The 20,909-nt window shown below is 42.4% G+C and overlaps 1 protein-coding gene across 1 annotated transcript in view; it reads right to left on the bottom strand.

Annotated features, from left to right (window-relative positions):
• The window catches only part of nf1a (neurofibromin 1a), a 96,466-nt gene that overhangs the window by 49,313 nt on the left and 26,244 nt on the right, over positions 1 to 20,909 (bottom strand). The window contains 16 exon segments of the mRNA XM_042486303.1: positions 2,716 to 2,778; positions 5,599 to 5,754; positions 7,380 to 7,478; positions 7,605 to 7,766; positions 7,997 to 8,208; positions 8,304 to 8,485; positions 10,352 to 10,468; positions 10,596 to 10,679; positions 10,950 to 11,072; positions 11,900 to 12,039; positions 12,395 to 12,784; positions 13,374 to 13,457; positions 13,572 to 13,645; positions 15,894 to 16,140; positions 17,641 to 17,764; positions 18,825 to 18,904. Of these exon segments, the coding sequence (XP_042342237.1) occupies positions 2,716 to 2,778; positions 5,599 to 5,754; positions 7,380 to 7,478; positions 7,605 to 7,766; positions 7,997 to 8,208; positions 8,304 to 8,485; positions 10,352 to 10,468; positions 10,596 to 10,679; positions 10,950 to 11,072; positions 11,900 to 12,039; positions 12,395 to 12,784; positions 13,374 to 13,457; positions 13,572 to 13,645; positions 15,894 to 16,140; positions 17,641 to 17,764; positions 18,825 to 18,904 (2,337 nt within the window).

Here is a 20,909-nt window from a genome sequence, read left to right as displayed (position 1 = left end):
AAACTGACATTGATGTCAAATTCAAAGATACTCTCTTAGTGTTTTTAAGATATCACATTCACAAAAAATTAAAAGTATGAGGTCACAGTGACCTTTCAACTTTGATCACCAAAATTTAATCAGTTTATTTAGTAGTCCCAGAAACAGACTGTATTTAAAGATGGACAACATTACGGTTCTCTAAATGTGAAGCTTTTCAATCTTGATCGCCCCCTGGTGTCTGTCAGTAGTACAGGTCCTAAGTCCCATCCCTTCATATTAGTGAATGGACATATGCGTAACTAAAAACCCAATGTGCATGCCAAATACATTTTTCCCCAAAGATGGTTTCTGTCACTGAACGTAGTTCTCGTGACGTGTCTCATCTGATGTTTGTTCAAGTGTTTGTTTTTATGAAAAGTTTGGTTTTCATGGGTTATAAAATTCTATCTAAATGGGATTTTCCCCCATGATTGACATCTGTGTCAGCCTATCCATGCGATTGTGTTTATTGGGGCTGCTCACGATTGGTTGGATGGGTGTTTGGGCGGGAACTCTCTCTCAGACTCCGGCTCTGAATGATGTCATAAGTACAAGATGGCAGCATCCATATCTGGGATATTTTAGCTTCACTTAAGCATAGCGCGGGGGGGTAAGTGGGGGCGCATTGCTCATCTTTATATACAGTCTATAGTCCAAGTAGACATTGTGCCAAATGTGAAGAAATTCCCTCAATGTGTTTTTCACATTATGTCCACGAGAAAGCCCCCACATATGTGCAGACAGACAAACAACACAAAAACATAATGCCTCCAGCCATGGCTGTCACCAGTGTGGAGGCATGAAGACAGGGTGACAAGGTCACAGTGGATGCATGTCACCACTGTAGGCTCATACAGTACACTGCTGCTTACTGTCTTCTGACAAACTACACTTACTGTGCAGAGAATTCAACCATAACATGACCATAACACAGTGTATGCAGCAATCTAACACACTGACAAAACACAGCGACTCTGCCTCACGTTGTAAAGTAACAAAGAACCAAATTTAGAATTCCAATATGTTAATTCTATGGCTTTGGAAAGTTCAATCAGTATTTGTGAACACGAGCAACTCTCAGCTCTCAAAGCTCATTGATCAACACTCAAAGAAACGAGTTGACAGGGTCCAGACATTTGAATACGCCCACTCACTGAGTTCGGATTGACTGATTTTGGTCTGGCATGGTTACATGAACAAACATTAATGTCACCCTACGGGGCAAAAGCCATGGTAGGCTTCCTGTTGACAAATAATTGCCTGCATGGACAATGATGTTCACAACAGCAAGCTTCCCTTGACTTGTTTGTTTCTGTATGGGCCATGTGGTCGTGGTGATGTAAACGCTGCTCTTGCTGCTGGAATTTTGCAGGTGATCTGGCGTATCTTCCAGCTCCAATAACTGTCTAATGGTGTGCAGATATATAAAGCATATATCCTATACTATGCTTCCACTCTACCATCCTCTCTATCTGCATGCCTCAGCCCTCCCCTCATAAAGCACGTACTCTACCATTGTGACGACATCTTTACTTCCATGGCCTACAAAGCTCTCTCAAATGCTTCCTGCTTGGCATTTCCTGTGAAGCTCCTGACATTTTCAGCTGGGAAAAAAGGCATTGGAGGACACAGGGCCATAAACCACAAGAATAGCATGTATGAATCTTGGGCGTAGTTCCTCTTTAATTCTTCCTAGTTCTTTATAGTCTGCTGAATTCAATGGACAACTCATTTTTTGACGGCACTGACCACCACTTTTGATGGCTGAAATAAAATCTGACACTTCTGGTGGCAGATTACATAACCTATAGCTGATTCACCTCACTTCTGTAGATCAACATTAACATTAACATAACTGACATCACAGCCACTTCTCTAACAATATGCTTTAGTGATGTAAACCAATGCTGCAGCTTCAGTACCAATAAGCATTAAGGCCATTTGTCCATCCCATGCTGTTTCAGCATATTCAGCATGGGATTTTTCAGATGGAAGAAGTGCGAAAGAGGAGTTTGTTCCAGAGTCCACCTTTGACCAGTGAGTGCTAATAATCAAGCAAAGAGTTTAAGCAAGAGCAAATGTGCCCATAAACAGCTAGGTTTGAGTGACAAGGTTCTGTGGGAGGGCAGTGGAAAAAAGACATCGCTCTTCATATATGGTGGGAAAAAGACAAGCAGACAGCTGAGGAATCCAACCCATGACAGAGGGAGGCCAGTTTATCAGAATATTTCATCTAAAACCATTCATGCCTTGGCAGGTGAGGTGTCCGTGTGTGTGTGTGTGTGTGTGTGTGAGTGTGAGAGAGAGAGTGAAAGGGTATGAAAGTTGATTTATTAAAATGAGTCATATAAAATGGAGAAACATGATTTGAGTGCAGATGAAATGTTCTGAGAAAATGTCTCCTGGAGAGCAAACACAGAGTCCAGAAAGAAAAGACGAGAAAGAATGCCACAGTTTCCTGGGAACTGTTAATTGAAAATACATCAAATGGCACCAATATTAGAACAATGATTTTAAGAGAGGGTTGTACACAAAGCTGAGCATGGAGAAAAGAAAAAAACACTTCCAGAGACACCAAATTAAAACCATTTTTTATAAAAATGAAGAAAGAAATAAAAAAAAACAAAATGCAAAAAAGGCATTTTTGCTTTAGGGGGAAAAGTGTCTGAGGGAAAATAGATTCTCCAAACTTACTGCTTTTTTGTTTTCCTTTTTTTCTTTTACTGTTGCTTTATTCAGTAGAGAGTGGCAAGTAGCCTACAGAACAGAGATGAGCACAATCATGGTCACAGCAGCTCTACACACACACACACACACACACACACACACACAAAGGTAGCACAGCCCTTAACCACTCAAAATGTGCCCACATTCACATGTAGTAAAACACAGGAAAATAAATGCTGTTAGAAAAGTGTTCATCACTGCTCAGGGAACTCGAAGCATGTCCATGCATGCGCTGGCTTGGTTTGACTTCAGCAGACTGTGTGTGTGTGTGTGTGTGTGTGTGTGTGTGTGTGTGTGTGCATATGTGCGTGTATGCGTGTGCGCACCTACACAGTTGCAAAGGGAAATCCAAGATGGAGAATGACAAATCAAAGATGTCAACACATGGAAATAAAACAAAATCTGTGATAAAAAAACCCAGACCTTGTTTTATGCGTGTGGGTGTGCGGCATTTGGAATTAGTAATAAATGTAACACCTTAATAACAAAGTCAATTCATTCATTGTAGTGTGAGTAGATGGAGCTGAGCCTCCCGCTCACTGCAGTGATGGAGAGAGGAGCAGCAGCAGCATCAGCAGCATCAGCAGCAGCAGCAGCAGTAGCAGCAGCAGCAGGGTGAGGCTGCTCAGAAACTTGGGGAAATACTAATGATAAATGGTATGTGTGCTTTAAGGTTAGACTAAAATATCATTTGGTGGATACAGTTGGTGATCCGGGTCAGTCAGTTGCAATGATCACACCTAATGCATGATTTTTGGGGTATGGACATGAGGGACATGTCCCTATCATACCCTGATCATTTTCAGTCCACATTAAACACACAGGGTGTGGGTGACCTGGTAGAGTGTGCATCTCATGCAGGCTGAGTCCACTGCAGCAGCCTGGATTCAATTCCATGCATTCACAGCTATGTCAGTGCCGTATGTGCTGAATGTTAAGCTAATGTAAAAGTATGGGTGAGCAGCTGGAAGTCTGTCTCCAGGGAGCACCCTGCTGGCCTTGGGCTGAAGGTACCGCATGTTGTTCATATCTCTCTCTCCACTTGTTCCTTGTCATCTCTCTACTGCTCACTTTGAGGAATTAAGGCACAGAGTGCTCCATAAAGAAGGTTAGTGCAGTCATTTGAGATCCTCATAATGATCAGTTAACACACCAGATACAGATGATTCTGGTCTCTCTTCACTGCATCCATCAGAGCCACAGAGCACATTCTTGGCTGACACCATGGCAATGCAAAGAATCAGGTGTGATCACACTCAGTATGTTTACGTGATATTAGAAAAAGTCAAATTATTTTGTTAGTCCGACTAAAACTGGATTTTTAAAATCCGTGTATACATGTTAGTCTGACTGGAATCATGCTAAATTGCATTTCTCAAAGTCGGACTAACACAGCTAGATAATGTGGTTGAAAATTGAGCTCTCCAGCCATGTGCACAACTCAGTCTGACCTGAACTTGACTTGGCATTCTGCGCATGCTCCTCGTCAGGAGCCGGGCTCCCTCGGTGGTGAGGGATAAGAACTGTTTGTTATTTATGAGGGGGGAAGGGGTGCTGCAAAATGGGTCAGGTCTTTAAACATGAAGCACTGAGGAGAGACTTGTATTTTGAATTTTGGCTTAGGTGAGGAACATACAACTTGAAAAGGTAGTATTGTATATTTATTTTAAATAAAAAAGTCATACAACAGCCACCCCTTTCCTCTAATAAATAAGGCACAGTCCGTTAGAGGATTTGAGTCAGGTTTAGATAGGGGTAACACATTTCGATGGGGAAACAGTCTTCAACACAACACCGGCGCAGAAGCTAAGCGATGTCCTGCAGTGGACGGGGCCACAGCAAAACATGTTTTAAGCACCTAAAAAGATCAGTATCAGTGTTGACTACATTTGAATACTTGCTCTTTATTTTACACAACAGCTGATGGAAGCAGCAGTAGAGCAGTAACGCTGCCATTCAGTGGAGTAACATGACAGTGGAGTTTAGTGGAGTCTGGTGCTTTTGATGTAACTGCTTCATATCCCCCTCAGTAACAGTTGTCTTACAGTGAGGTAAAGCCATGAGAATATTCTAAATATAGCGTACACTTAAACTGATATTGATTTTTTTTAGGTTGCTAAATACTGATCAATGAAAGCAGAGTTTGCTCAGCGCCGTTTGATTATATGTACGTGTTATATATGGTTTAGGATATATATATATATATATATATATATATATATATATATAAAATATTTTAATTACATTAGCTACTATTACAGCTAGCTGAAAGGAGGCATACCATCACCTATCATGGAGGAGTCAGATATTCTTCCATCAATACACGGATTCTCACCCGGTGCTTATATACTGGGAGAAGGACAGCAGTCCAATTAAACTGAGCTATAACTGTAGCTCCACTAAGCTGTGCAAGGAAAATGATTGAAGGAAATTTATAGTTTACTGCAACCCCATCTGATGTCAGTGTTTATAGTGTATCAGTTTTTGGTGCAACTGAAAAGCAGCAATTTGAGTGAGATAATAATTCACTGTCATAATGGCAAAAGCTAGAAAAACAAGGTCCTGTCACAGAATCACTGCGAGTTTAGTGTGCCATGGTGCTTCAGGGGCTGTCTGCCCTAACAGATCAGAAGTCTTGGAGGAAGAGAGAACACTGAGCAAATGAACATGATCAGACAGAAAGGTACTAATGTGTTGGTCCAGCAGAATGTATGGAGCTGAAATGCATGTGCAGCTGAGCACTGAGTGGAGAGGCAGAAGCTTGAAATGTGTAAGTGACACTGCACACAAAGGAAAGGGCAGAGGCTGGGTGAGCGGCTGAGGGCCATGGTGGAATGGAGGGAGGTCTACCTGGTACAGGCAGTGGCAGACACTGCGCAGCTGTGGGGGGAACTCGCTGGATGAACCAATGATGGCCTGAAAGAAGCGCTCGGTGATCTGCAGCAGGTTCCTCTGGTTCTCCTCCAGGTTCTCACCTTGTTCCAGCCTGATGAGACAAACAGGGAGCTCCTGTCAGTAACACTTTCACTTCTAAGGCTTCATGTTCCCTCAGATCCAGGTTGAGTCTGGATCATGAGCCATGATCTTGCCTGATGCCAACTACTATTATTAGTCATACTTCTACTGTTAATACAGTATATGCATGGGAATATTATTGTCACATACATAAACTACTATAAATTTATATATACATATCATATATATACTATCATATACTGCTATTATTATTCATGGTAAATGGACTATACTAGTATAGCGCTTTTCTAGTCTTCTGACCATTCAAAGCACTTTCACACTACATGTCACATTCACCCATTCACACACTGGTGGCTGAGGCCACAGTACAAGGTGCCACCTGCTACTCAGTAATCTTTCACACACACACTCACAAACTGATGGAACAGCCATCGGGAGCATAACTTTGTAATGACACACCATAGAAGAACAACATGCACATCTGCAAAGCGTGGACATGATGTCACCGTTCTCACAGGATCCCTACATTGCCAGTTTACACCGCAACAGAAGGGGTGGCATTTTCAAAAGATTACACTCTGGCCCCAAAATGCTGCTGTCCTGTGTATGCAAGGCCAAATCGCAACAGCAGTTTAACGTTTCATGCAAGAACTGTTAACATGTAAATGGCCCCTGAGAAAACTTGATAAAACTGTTACTTCCATCAGACAGGAGTTTGGAGTTAAAATCTTTGTAGAAAGAGGTTCAAAGTGTGCTTGATCACAGTCAGAATCACAATCAGAATCTGGATGGGCTTTACTGGCCAAATATGATGTATTGATGTACTTACACAGAATAGACACGCAGCTAAATGCATATTCAAAAATCCTTCTTGGGACAAGTCAGAAGTGTTACTAATACCCTTTTCCCACCCAAATGAGCTTGTGTTTTTCAAACATAGGTAAACCCACTAAAACAGGCTGTACACTGCCTTCCCATTGCCTGTAGCAGAGCTGTGTACAGGACGCTGCACACAGGCAGCAGACAAGCCTGCCATTCTCTCTGTGTGTGTGTGTGTGTGTGTGTGTGTGTGTGTGTGTGTGTGTGTGTGTGTGTGTGTGTGTGTGCGAGTGAGTGCGCGTGTGAATTTTCGTCCGTCCAACCTCATAGACGACCGGAGAACAGGTAAACAGAAAGCGGACAGAGTGCATGAAAACTTTATGGTGGTTACTTCTCTTACTTATTCAGTCTCTCTTTCAAACTAATGCAGACTAATTTGGATCAATGTTTAAGCGCTGCTTAGGAGGAAACAGTAATTAGTGACAGTGCGTCATTGCATCTCGCTGATTAAGGACGTAAAAATTAGCGCGTTCACCCAGATGTTGTGTTTCCATCAATGGCCATCAGAGCCAGAGGCAATAAATCCCTGTGTCTACTGCAGAATCATTTGACGTGGGCGTGAATGCAGATTGTACACTTTTGTACACCCATTGCATTAAAAAAACAGATGTTAGCGGGCGTTAGCAGGTTCTTTGTGCAGTGGGAATGAGGGTATACAGTTAATAATAATGCACTGAGAATATACGACAATAGCAGATATGGATTATTTATTTGTGAATTACCTGTGTGGCAATTTTAATAGTAAAGGCTGTCAGAGCAGAGATGCAGGTAGTTACCTGGTGGGGTCCCACCTCGAAGCTGATGTGTTCAGGGGTGGTGATGACCCCTCTTAATAAAGGCTCCAGGAGCTTCTGCAGGTATGCTGCCCCATATACCTGACACAAGACAACATGAAATATAGTCAATAACACACAGACAACATGTCCTCTTAGGAAGGGCTTTCAGCTCACACACAGACATTCCTGATGACTTCATGGTAGGGGTAATGCTGTGTTTCCTACCTTGAAACAGAAGGTCATTATTTTGCTAGCCAGGCTGTTTCCTCTAAAGAGAGTCTGCATGGAGTCGGCCAGCTCCACCTCTTTAGAGAACATATTCCACAGCAGCTGGTAGAGGAGGTGGCGGGAGTCAAACAGCGTCACCAAGACTCGGGCAAGCTCATCCTGGAAATACAACAAACACAGATACGTCACTACTGGAAAAAATTTCAATGCAACGATTGAGACTTTTGTATTCCACATGCATGCTGTATTTTGAACCACACCTGTGCTGAGCAGTCGCCATCAACTTCTCACAACTTAAATATTTTCAGTCTGAGCGCTTACTGTATGTTGAATGGAGGTATTTAAGTCTTATGTTTGAAACAAATCATAAATCAAGTAGAGTTACACACCCACTGGGATCCAGGAACCACATTAGCCAGTGCCATGGCGATGGGCAGCTCCCCCTGATCTCCCATCATAGTGACCAGCTCCACCAGTCGTTCAAAGCGGTCAGCCAGAACCGTCTCAGCCAGCGTGTCGAACTCGGTTCCCTGCTGCAGGATCTTGGTCAGCACTTCCATAAAGGTGGCTCGAGTCTGCAGGTCTTTGTGGTAGCCCAGCCCTGGGGCAGGAGGATGGGAAAACTCTTTTGGTAACTTCAATGTGGAAGCTACAATTTTCTAAAAGCTGCAGCTTGAAATACTGAGACTGCCTTACCGATAGAGTGCATGAGGCCACTGTCCACGTTAGCATTGAGCAGGTTAGACATGGCCAGGACCGTGCAGTGGCGGAGGGAGGCCAGACGGCGGGACATTCCTCTCTTTCGCCCCCCCACTGCCTGGCCCTCGTCCTCCACCTCACTGCAGTCATTCAGCAGGTTCATGAAGAGGGTGAAGTACCTGCACAGCAGCACAAACAACAACAACTCAGTCATTCCTGAAGGCCTCTCCATGCAGGTCCAAGACTGCCTCTTCAGGTGAGAGGTAAGCACCAGATCAGGTGTTTGTCCATGATGATAATTCATATAAATAAAAAGTTCATTGTTAACCTCTGGTGAAGGCCTGCTGGTCTCACGTTTAAACTGAAGAGTTTGATGGATATTGTAATATTGTGTTGTTGAGTCTGATTCTGGCTCCTGGGTTGGATGACCCTTGGAGGGCAGTGTGAGGCTTTCCTGCCTCAGTAGGGCCTGCTGTGTGTCTGTCTGTGTTGTAGGTCAGCAATCCAGCTAATTCTTGTCTCATCTGTGCTTTGATATACACAGTGACAACAGGGGAAGGGAGGGGCTGAGCTCAGATTTTACCTATTTCAAGGGCTAAAAGAAATAGAGACTCAATATGTGTCGGTCTGTTTTGATATTGTGGCGGCCACCACAAATAAATAAACGTTTAGGAAACAGTGCACTAGCTTGATGTGCAGGAACAGTAAATATAGCGATTGAAGTTTACCTCAAAAAGCATACATTTGTTATCAGTTTTATTGTGTACATATATATTTTTAGTTATCAAGTCGGTACAGTGGGGGAAATAAGTATTCAACAGATCAAGATTTTTTTTAAAAACATATTACCAACGTAGCTATTTACATGAAATTTAGACCATACATTAGCAACAATATGATGGGCAATGTTTGGAGAAATACTTCTCCACATGACCCTTGAAATACTGTTCCTACTTTAAAGATCTGAGGTGAAAGCATCATGATATTAAGCTTTTTTCTCTTCACATGGCACCAGCAGAAACCAAATACCAAGAGGAAGATTTATGGAGCCATGAACCACAAGAATCTGTTGCAGTATGTGATGTACTGAAGTAAAAGTCAGAAAGGCTGAATGACATGTGATGTGCTTTTTTTGGGAATACGTCTCATGACATACAGTCTCCAGAAGTGAGTCCACTTTTACCATGATCAAGTGTTGAAAAATTGCAATGAATTGTAATATTGAATTGCAATACCTAAAAATTGCAATAGATGAGGATTGTGAGCTCAGTATATTGTCTCAGCCCTGTGCCCAGTTCCCATCTGTCTTTGTCTCTTTCTTGGCTGATGCTGCTGTACCACTGTATAGAGTGTCCTTATAACAACTAAGGGTGTGCTTCATCTTTAAATGTCTTAAAATTAGGGCTGTCAAATAATTAATGTTTTTAATCATGTCGAATTGCAGAATTTCTATGATTAATCAAGATGAATTGCATTTTTTTTACCATGTTTTCAATTCCATATTTTACATTTCAAAACAGTTTTGAAGTCCATATTGACAAGGTGAAGCAATTCTTACCAGATTTTCTTGATTAGGAATCAAATAAGGCAAAAACTGCATGGGTCTAGCATAAAGTGGGCATGTCTGTAAAGGGCAGACTCATAGGAACCCACAGAACCCATTTTCATACAAATATCTTAAAGGTCAGAGGTCATGGGACACCTGTGAAATGGCCATGCCATTTTTCCATCGCCAGAAGTCTAGGTTTTGGAGCATTATTGCACCCCCTTTACTGAAAAGCTAGCATGACATAGCTGATACCACTGGATTCCTCAAGCCTTCTAGTTTCAGATGAAACCCGCAGCATGCAGCTGTAAAACTCAGCCCCGTACAGCTTTGTTAAGACAAGAATGTCGGCTGGCGATTGACGCGATTTTAAAAAATTATGTGTTGATTATGGACCCTATGGCATTGTGATTAACGTGTTAAAGCTGACAGCCCCACTTAAAATGATTTTGAACTTTTATGGAGATGAGTTAGAGGTTGAGTGAAGGTGTGTTCGTACTTGAGGAAGAGCTGAGATTTGGCCTCCATCAGCTCCACTCCATCTCCCTCCTCAGGCTGAAGAGGAAGACCTGCTAACATCCACACTACTGCCTCCATACTGGCCTGGTCCAGGTCCCTGCATATCACACACACACACACACACACACACACACACACACACACACACACACACAGGAGACAATAGTGAGGAGAGACCTCTCTCAATGCATGAGTTGAGTTGAGCACATGTAACAGAGCTGCACCTTGTCAGACACTTGATGTCATCATCAGCAGCCTGGTTGGAGGTTCCCATCACCCAGTCGGTCAGATACTCCACCATCTTGTTCCTACAAACAACAAGGCAAGACAAGAGCATGATTGAAACCTTCCACAGTGACCCAGGGAAAATAAACAAGTACAAGCTGAGGAAAACACAAGACCTCAAACCAGGTTTGAAACTATTACTTTGTCAGCCTTGGAACCTAATTCCTACGTCTCTGTCCTTCTCAGAGTTTTGAAGGTGAACACAGTGAAATATGGAAACTGGTGAGGAGTCGCAGAGGAGCTAACATCTAGAGTGATGTGTGTGTACCTACAGATCAGCTGAGGTCACTGACCTGAACTTCATCTCCTGGCAGAAGGACAGGTCGTCACGTCTCTCCATCATCACCTCCACCAGTTGGCACAGCTTGGTTTTGATCTGGATTGCATGGACCACATTGCCCAGGATGCGCACATACCTGAGAGACGGAGAACAGCTACACAAGGTTCTGTCCGCAAGTCACAATACAATGAAAAGGAGCTTTTCACCATGTTAGCCAACTGTGTGCAAGCTTCGGCAACCCAAAGGAGATAAAACAGTTGAGGTGCAACCAGATACTTCAGTCTTGCTTTTTAGTCTTTAATGTTTCATTTTTATGTAAACTCTGATTGTGTCTGGTTTCAATATTTGTTATATTAATAAAATGTATTGTCAGGGCTCCCACACATTTTCATGAACCAAATCTCAAAACCTTTCCATGACTTTTCAAGAGCCTCTTAAAACAATTATTTGCCCCACTTACCCAAAATTTTTAAAACTCTATTACAACATTATTTCAGCTGTCTGAGACAGATGGAACATGGTGAGAAAAAAAAGAGATTTAATAGTTAACCAAACACATATTTGAGCGATGCTACATCTACAGCTACAGAAAATAAATAACCCCTTTTACTACATTACTTGGAAGGTTATCCATGGAGAATTATTAAAACAATCCCATTACACACAACAAAATTTCATGACCTTTCCAAAAGTTACAATGATTTTTACATGACTCTTCCAGGTTTTCCATGACCATGGGAACCCTGTATTATACCAAACAGTACTCTGAGATCTGAAGTAAAAGGTCCCACCAGTCACCACAGGGTGTCGCCACAACTACTCCAACAGTAATCTAACCCATGAAGACCAAAAAGGAATGATTCCTTTTGTCGGGGTCATTAGGACTATTTACTGTACAGTAACTAAAGGAAGTATGAAGGCAAGCGTCAGCACTCTCCAGGGACTCTCCAGAGCCACACTGACCTGACCAGGTTGAGCATCATGGTCTCGATGCTGGCCTGCCCCAGATGTTCCGAGCTGCCCTCTGTGTGGTTATCCAACAGGTTCTTCATGATGGCTATGGTCTGCTCCACAAACTGGGTGTTGGTTTCATTGATAGGAACCTGGAAACAGATTCATAATTCAGATTGAAAGATAACTGAGGTTGTAAGACAAATCAAACTGCTACAAAAAGATGACACTGTAAAGAGAAGGAAATTGTGCAGATTTGGAGAGCTGTATATTAAGCCAGCTTTGAACGTACAAAGGGGCAGACCAAGAAACCACAGATTCGCACCAGTTTTAAATAAACTAGTTCATACACAGATCAGTTAGCTTTCTCTTGCTCAAATACAGAGAGATTTGGGATGAGGCTTTAGGATTCAATTTACCACACTCATCAGTTCCATACCATTTGATGGCAAACAGGTACAGGTCAAAGTGCAAGTCTGAAGGACTGACTGCCATAGGGTCACTCACCGGTCCTTGTGTGTCAAAGAACTTGCCGATGCTGTTCCTCAGCTTGTTGAAGAGCATGGGGTAGAGGGCAGGGCTGAGTTCCAGCCCCAGCAGGTCTTTTACATTCGTGCGAACATGGAGCCCCACCCTTTCGTGACCACACACCAGCAGGGCCAGCAGTCGGTCCAGGAAGCGGCTGACGGGCGTCTCGCTGGAGGCCGATGAGGAGCAGGAGGAGGCAGAGGCCGCGGGGTTGGACACATCGCAGGGACCCATGGAGATCATGGAGGGTTTTCGCTCGCTCATGGGGCCCATAGGTGGACTGTAGGTGGCTGGGCCTGGGGTGCTGCGTTGCTGGAGGCATACACCACCCAGAGCACACAGGAAGCCGGTCATGTTGATCCACTCCTGCTGTAGGAGAACACAGAGACACTGAGCGGCAGACAGGCTCTATGTGTCTTATTTTACTCGCAGTGTCTTTGTCCACACGTTCCCATTTCAAGTTCAGCTAACAGCCACAACCAAAGATATCAGCTACCCTCACTGGCCGAGAGTAACTGACATTACTGTTCATATTTTTTTAACTGCACTTACCTCAGTGCTTTACTGAGATCAGATCTATGGGCTTATCTTCTTTGGATGGTTTATATGTAGTCCCCAGGATTTCTATTACATGTAAACTGTCATTCTCTGTGTGTGTGTGTACGTGTGTGTGCTGCCTCTGGTTTTTCCAAGTGTTCTCATGCTCTACTCTTGTCTCATACTTGTTTCCAAAGCGCCCCAACTTCAGGCGCACCCAGTTTTTAGCTTCAAGAAAATCTCACAATGAGGAGAAGACAAATCTCTAAAGTGTTTGATCTAGGGGACCTGATAGCCACAAGCACAGATTTGGTGGCAACATCAGGATTCTAGTCCCAGATTATCATAGCGTCACATATGATCACAGATCCGTCACTCAGAGGCACACAGAGAGAAGAGGTCCCTTCTGTCACTCACTTACCTGCCCATCATCTGCCTTGTTTTTAGGGAAGTTAAGAATCTGCTTGGTGACCTGGTCCCATTTAGCATATGTGTCTTCCCAAGCCTGATGGTGGAACCAAGTGACAATAAACTGAACATTAACAAGAGTGAGAGAAAACTGAGCGAAAAAAATCCTAAACTGACATGTATATGGGTTTCAGTTGGAGTTGAATGTTACCTCGATGTTTCCTGGTGTGGGGTGCTCTACCCTCCTCAGCAAGGCCATCACCCTCTTCTGCAAGGTGGAGCGGCCTGTGGAAACAAGATTTAAACTGCTGATGGAGGAAAGTCCTCACACTGACAATGCCTGCAGATTTCGTACAGAGCTCTGATATCCTATTGGAAAAGGATGCGGCACAGTGGTCGTTATCCAACACCTGTACAAACGCTGGCAGGATGCTAGTTCGGCTGTGCCCATCTTCTCCATTTTTTCTTCAATCTTTACATTTGAAAACCTCCATTTGGCTAGCTGGCTAGCAGTCAGCAGAGGGAGAGTTTACAGACTGGTGAATTGATTTCCTTATCCTAGAAAGTGACTGGCAGCCACATGCCACCACCACTGAATGCCAACCACAAAAAGCACCACTAACACTAGAGCATGAACATAAATTTAGCCCAAATTTTAGACAGAGAGGTGACTGGAGACACCATTGTCTACAACACAAAAAGAAAAAAAAGAAAAAATAACAGCCAGTTGCTCCAATAAACGTTGCTACATGTTTGTTTTGAAGGCCAGGTAATGCAAAATTAAATGTATGATGAGTTTGTCACACCACAGAAAAATGTGTCACTGACCACCAAGCCACATCTGAACGATTAAAGAAATCACCAAATACCGAGGATTAGATTAATGCTGTAATCACAGCTTTGAACTGTTGGAGATAACTGCTGAAGGAGCAGGAATGAAGATCAAGCCCCTATGAAGGAACAGCCTTTTGGTAGCAGCTATCCCAGTCTCACAGTACACAAACCAATACACAACCCTTCAGCTGAAGAATGAGCTGATGAGTGAGCCGAAAAGCGAGCCACAGCACAGTGCCAGCCTCCCGTTCAGCAGCTAAAGTTAACACAAAGCACACACCCACAGCAGTAAGCAGTGACTGCCAGCGAGCCGGGTAGCCAATGTGGGCTGACAGACTGTCAGGTCCATTAGTGATGGATATTCTGCTTGTATTTATGTGACTGTGGCATCAAACATAGATGTTCATTCATGTATTTAAGTGAAGGAGCTCAGGAAGCTCATGGGACATAACAAACATGGAGGGTGGGACAACACTGGTCTCATGTATTCTAACGTTAGCTTTTCTGTAGCAGGGGAGCGCTTATATTGATGCGAGTGCATCATCAAGTCGAGAGTTTAACAGTCTACCTCCACAGTGCAGTTCTGTATAGTGCACAGTCTTTTCATTCATTATTTTTTCACCTTTGTTGCTGGAGCAAGTATGGCCTACGACAAAGATCTACCCTATAACATTGGAAAAGGGGCAGGGACTGGATTAATTGCAGCAGGATAACCGCACACATTGTATTTCCACCCAGCCAGAATAGCTGGGCATCACCATAAGCAGTGTGACCACCCCAAAATATAAGAGTGAGCTGCAATGAGACCTATAATAACCCAGCTTGTACCTAGAACTGTACTAGTGCTTTGATTCACTGCCTGAACCTGGCCAGGCTGTAATTTCTCACTATTCCCTCGGGCTTGAATCAGGTCGCGTTCTTGCCAATTTGACATTTATTGATTTAATTTCTTTCTTTTTTTTATGTGAACTGTCTCATGCTTAAATGGCTCTTTGCAGGAGTTTTAATGGAGTGAATCAAGAGGGAAAGAGAGAGAAAGAGGGTGAAGAGAGATGGAAAGTGACAGAACATGTTGAGAACTGGGAGAGAGAGAGCGCAGGTGTCCTGTCCTTCGACGACAAAAGATGTAGCAGGATTTAGAATGAAATTTTAATTTCATTTTTTCTTAAACTATATTTTAAAAAAAAAGACAAATAAATCTACCTTGTACCTCGTGTCAAGCCTCATATGCATTGCCTTGTACTGACTTTAGCCATGCTGCTGAATCTTGAAAAAAAGTTCACAGTGAACTAAGCTGAGGCCTTTTCCTTAGCGCTTACTTAACAACTGATTGCACACCTCTATGTCACCGGTGCTGAGCAGGGAAAAATCACAGCATATTAGGACCCTGTACTGTCCATCACAGCTTTAACAGATGTCAGAGCTCACTGCCAAAGTTTAAAAGACATGCAAACACTTAAGTGCACAAATCTCCACTGCTCTACATGCGCAGAATATGCTCTCTGTTGTGAAACTGTTCTTTGTTTTCCTCCATACCATGTGATGATTCTTAATGACAGGGAACGCAGGCATTTGTTCAGGTTTCCATTTGAATTTAAATGCTATCATATGTCAGACGATGAGGTGTAGCGCTCAACATTAGCTAAGCTGTGGTAATCAGGCTGAGAGAGTGAATGGACTCAGCTGGAGGAGGACTGACCTGTTCCCATCATGTTGCTGACAGAGGCCAGTTCACTGAAGGTGGCGTAGTTGGGCAGGATGGTTTGGACTGGCACCTCGTCAGCAGCGCTGCGTATGTCAGCCTCCTCACAGAGGTGGCGGAAACACGACATGGCCACCAGCACCGCTTCGGTGTCCGGACTCCACAGGAACATGTAAAGACATACCTCTAGCTTTGTCTGCGCCTGCCGGCAGATGGGGATGCCACCACCCATAGTGGCAAACTCCTGGAACAATCAAGGACCAGACATCATTAGACTTCTCTCACAGGCAATGTGCCACACCAGATCTTACAGCTTTTAGAGCATTCAGACCAACAGAAATCTGCTTCTCAGCCAGCCAAACATACTCAAAGAGGACTCCCCTGCTCGGCGGCCCGGCCTGGCATGGCATGATTCTTGTTAAAATGTGAATTAGGATTTGTCTATGAATCCCATCCTATGAATCGAGATCAAGATTCTCTCTCAACATTCTTATTTTTTAAACAAAAACATTTAATGCGAGATGCTTGCTGTGCAGAGAGAGCTTTAAATGGATGACATTTACATAAGACAGATCAAAGTGCTTGGATTAAACATAACAAAGTGCTGGATTTAAACTTAGAAGTCTTTTGTAACAAAAACTAAACCTCAAGTCCCTTTTCATTTTTTAGGTTAGAACATCAAAGTAATGAACTTAAATACTGCTGAATATAAAAAGTAGAATGCAATAAACAACACATTACATGCTAACATTGCTAGCACTAGCCAATGGCATCTTTCTACATTCTAACAATTTACCTTAAGGTTAACAGATATTTAGGCAGCTGTAAAACTTCTCTGGTTGTTTCATTTCCAAAATTCTTCACAAAAATGTCCTTAGGGGTTATGTTATTTAATGGCTTTTATTGTGAAGCAGCCAAAACCAGAAATATTGTTTTTTAATTTGCAGTAACTTAACACACATGCACAGGGAAATAGGAACGAGTGAATTGTCGTCAAGTAGAAATAAAGATTTTATGAACGTGTGAACTGAGATCATGATTTTCTCCTTTTTTTTTCTCCAATTAATCTTGCAGTCCTAGCCCGTACCAGTGTCATCATCACTGCTTTGCATACTTATATGCATATGCTTTGGAAATGCAAACCTGTTGCCATCTTCTGGCAAGAAGTGACAGCTGCATTATCTGAGATAGTGGCACAAAATATGCCGGTAAGTCCTCTAATTCTTATTTTGAATAATCTGTCCATGATTAAGATTTCACAATGTCATAAATGAATATTACTTGCTGGCCTAACAGCAGCAAAAAAACATATTGCGAAAGATGGAAGCCACCTCACACACTCAGCATTTCACATTGGTGTCTTACATCCCTGGTTGCTATTTATTTGGAAATATCCACAGCAGACATCCACAATGCAAAACAAGAGAATATTATGTCTCCGCATGTGGCAGCTGAGGAAAGTAAAGCCAAACTGGGAAACTAAGTTAAACACTTGTTGTTGCAGCTGTTTTTGTCCTGTCTCTCATTCATTTAACTATTCTGCTTTTTTGAGTTGTCCAGGTCCGAGGGGTGGGTAAGGGAAGAGGATAATAATAATAATAATGTCTCACTGGCACTCAGTGCTGTTATCAATTGTTTCGTCTTTGGTGTGAATAAAAACATTTGATTTTGTTTGTCTTCCCCTCAGTGTTTGGTTGGAACCAACAAAGCAGCCTGTTGCTACAGTGAAGGAACGGGACTGTACCTTGTTCTTGAGCAGAAACTTGTTCCTGCAGATGAGGATCTCCCTCAGCCATTTGAGAACTTCTGTCCCATTGACCATCTGTTGACCAATCAGTTTGCGGCAGATAAGGAAGAGCACCTGTGAACTAAACAAAGCAGCAAAAAAAAGAGGGGAGTCATTCTCCTGAAAACTTTACTGATACGTTTAAAATCATACAGGATCACAGAGATTTGCCCTTTTTAAAATAGGTTGTTTTACTGGCAAAAGAATGATTTCCACAAAGTCTCAGAAACCGATCACAGTTGTTTCATAAAAGTGGAATATATGGGCCAGGATTGCCTGCACACAGCTCTCACCTCTGATGTCACAAGCAAAAATTGAGGTGGCTGAGCCTAAATAGCAGCAACAGGAAGCACAGTTACATGCACACGGGGCTGGCCCAGCTACCACAACAAAGAACAGAGACACTCAGATTACATCACACACACAGGGAGCGTGACTTCGTTCTCTGCTCAAAATTAACTATATATCTATATCTATATCTGTACGTAGCAAACAGTGGTTTGCGGCTGCTCTGGATATCATATGGAACCTTTAGGCTTTCCAGTGTTAAATGCTCATCACAAATAAATCATGAAAATGTCCATCTGTATCATGATAAACACACACAAGCACATTCATTGTCTTTGAAGACTCTCTGTAGTCTGCCACTGACAAATGTTTATCAGACTCAAGTCACACATGTCCTTGCTGACAGCACCACTGAAGCCTGTCTTAAGAATCTAACACCAACTTTATACACACTAAAATCAAGTCAAAGCCAATATCCACAATCGTGCTTCATGTTTTCAATCAGCTGCAGTGACTCACTCCACAGCTCTTGCTGTAGCGCGCACAGCACGGCCACTCAGATCAATAAACTGTACATTTCCTGGGATCACATTAAAGTAACTTTGTGGCTTCAGTCCCCAAACCTTTGCTTTAAACACATTTTGTACATCTCAAATTTACTATAAATAAAAACAAAATATTTAAAAACTACAAAAGAGGTCTGAAGACGCTTCACAGCTGCTGTGTCACTTTAACCAACACATTGCAGCCGAGCCAAGGCATACAAACTGTGGCTCCATGGCTGTGAGTGTGGATTAGAGCAACGCATCTGAGCTCCCGCTGCTTTATGGAATGATGAGAGGATTGGTGAGTACCTGATGTCCCAAAACGTCTCTATAGGGGCATCAGGATTCCACAACTCTATGGTCTCTGGCTGGTGCAGAACTAACAGAGCCTGGAAACAGACAGGTCAGACGACAGGAGAGGGAGAGAAACAGGACGTTGGCTTGTTTTACAGTTAAAATTATGCAAATAAAAATAAATACAACACAGATGTTTTGAATTGCTTTTCTTTCCACACAGACTCAAACTTTATCAGTCATGTGATTACCAAAGGTACAAAAAGCAGGAAAATATATGCAGCTCCCACATGCAACAATGCCACAAAATACCAGTGCACCCTGATCATACACCACCCTCATATATGATATCACTGTGTGCTCGTCCAACTGCTTAAACTATACAATGACGTTCTCATATTAGTCATTTCCAGGATGACTGTGTGTGTGTGTGTGTGTGTGTGTGTGTGTGTGTGTGTGCGCCTGCTCCAGACTATGGAGCAGCTTCTTTCTCCAGGTTGTGAGACTCCTCAACTCCTCCTTCGACACCAACAGATGTAGCAGGATTTAGGGACTAATTTAGACTTCAATTTTTTCAGGCGCAGACAAAAAAAAAATACTTTTTTAAATCTACTTTGTACCTTGTGTATGTGTGTTTTGTATTTATGCATTTTCCTTTAAAACTTGATTATTTGATGACATTTCTGTTTTATTTTGCTGCCTTTGTGAAGCACTTTGTAATGTGCTCTATTAATAAAGAGTAGCCTAACCTATTATAATAATTATTGTTATTATCATTATTATGATTATTATCATAATTATGATAATAATAATAATAATTATTATTATTATTTTAAATACTTCGCCTTGTGCATTCTGACAACTTTGTTTTATGCATGCTACAGAAACAGACAAACTGGTGAAAAATATGACTTAATTATTACTCTATTCAGATAAGTATAATGTCACTATTGTACATATTATTATTCTTACATTTGAAACATACTGAATCAAATTAAAACATCCCTTTTTTGGAAAACAGACTTTTTGACGGTTAAAGATGTTTCTTTTTACTTGGGTTACTCAAGACCAGATGGGAAATGTTATATGTAAATTGTTTTACAGTAAATTCTACAGTTTTATTATAGTTTAATAGTAACTGTTGAATACATATAAAATAAAATAACTTAAAATAACAAAATTAGCATATAAGCATTGAGGGCAAAGATGTGATTTTAAGCCTGTTCATTATATGACATAAGAACACAGCTCTGTCAACACCCTCATGTTGACGAGATTGTGTTTTTAAGTTGTTGACAGACAGTGGAGGTGTGATGTGACAAAACAGTTGAAAATATTAAATGGACTGCACTTGTAGGCACTTTTCATGATTTTGACCACTCAAAGCTCTTTCACACAACATGTCACTTTCACCCATTCACACACGTTCACACACTTGTGGCCAAGGCTACCGTACAAGGTGCCACCTGCTACTCTGTTAGGCCCGCTTCACACTGCAGGTGGAAACAGTGAGTGAGCGTCGCCGAACCTGTTTGGTTTTTTTCGGCACCCATGTTAACTAGTTAGAGCATGCTTACTGCCTGCACGAGCAGTGATGGTCAGGCACGCCTCAGCTGCCCGTCAGCCTCGGCACATCCAGAGAAACAGTGGCTTGCTGATTTTTTTCCACTTGTTGTGTGCGGCTGTCAGCAGAAATAGACAGTGAAAATGCTTTTTGGTAATTATACTGACTCGAAACCACGAACTGCTTTAAAAGGTAGTATGACCTTTTACTGCAGTTTAGAAGTCTCTTTCTACTACAGAGACAAGGAAAGACAAAGCGTTCTGTTTTACTCAAACTTCACTGTTGACAATGCAGGAGCTTTTACAACTTTATAAATTAGTGGAATATGTACTTATGAATGTGGATATATAGAAGTCATAGCAGCAGGCAGCCCTGCGGAAGCGTCACAGCCACGAAGCTGTCAGTGTGAACACCACGAGCGTGAAACACGCTGCAGATCAGTGAGGTTGCTGTCACACACTGCTTCCATGTCCAATGTGAATCGGGCCTAACCATTCATGTGCACTCACACTCTGATGGCACGGCATCGCAAGCAG

This window comes from Plectropomus leopardus, chromosome 5, assembly GCF_008729295.1.
Source record: "Plectropomus leopardus isolate mb chromosome 5, YSFRI_Pleo_2.0, whole genome shotgun sequence".
NCBI classification, from domain to species: domain Eukaryota; kingdom Metazoa; phylum Chordata; class Actinopteri; order Perciformes; family Serranidae; genus Plectropomus; species Plectropomus leopardus.
This window is presented reverse-complemented; position numbering and strand designations above follow the sequence as displayed.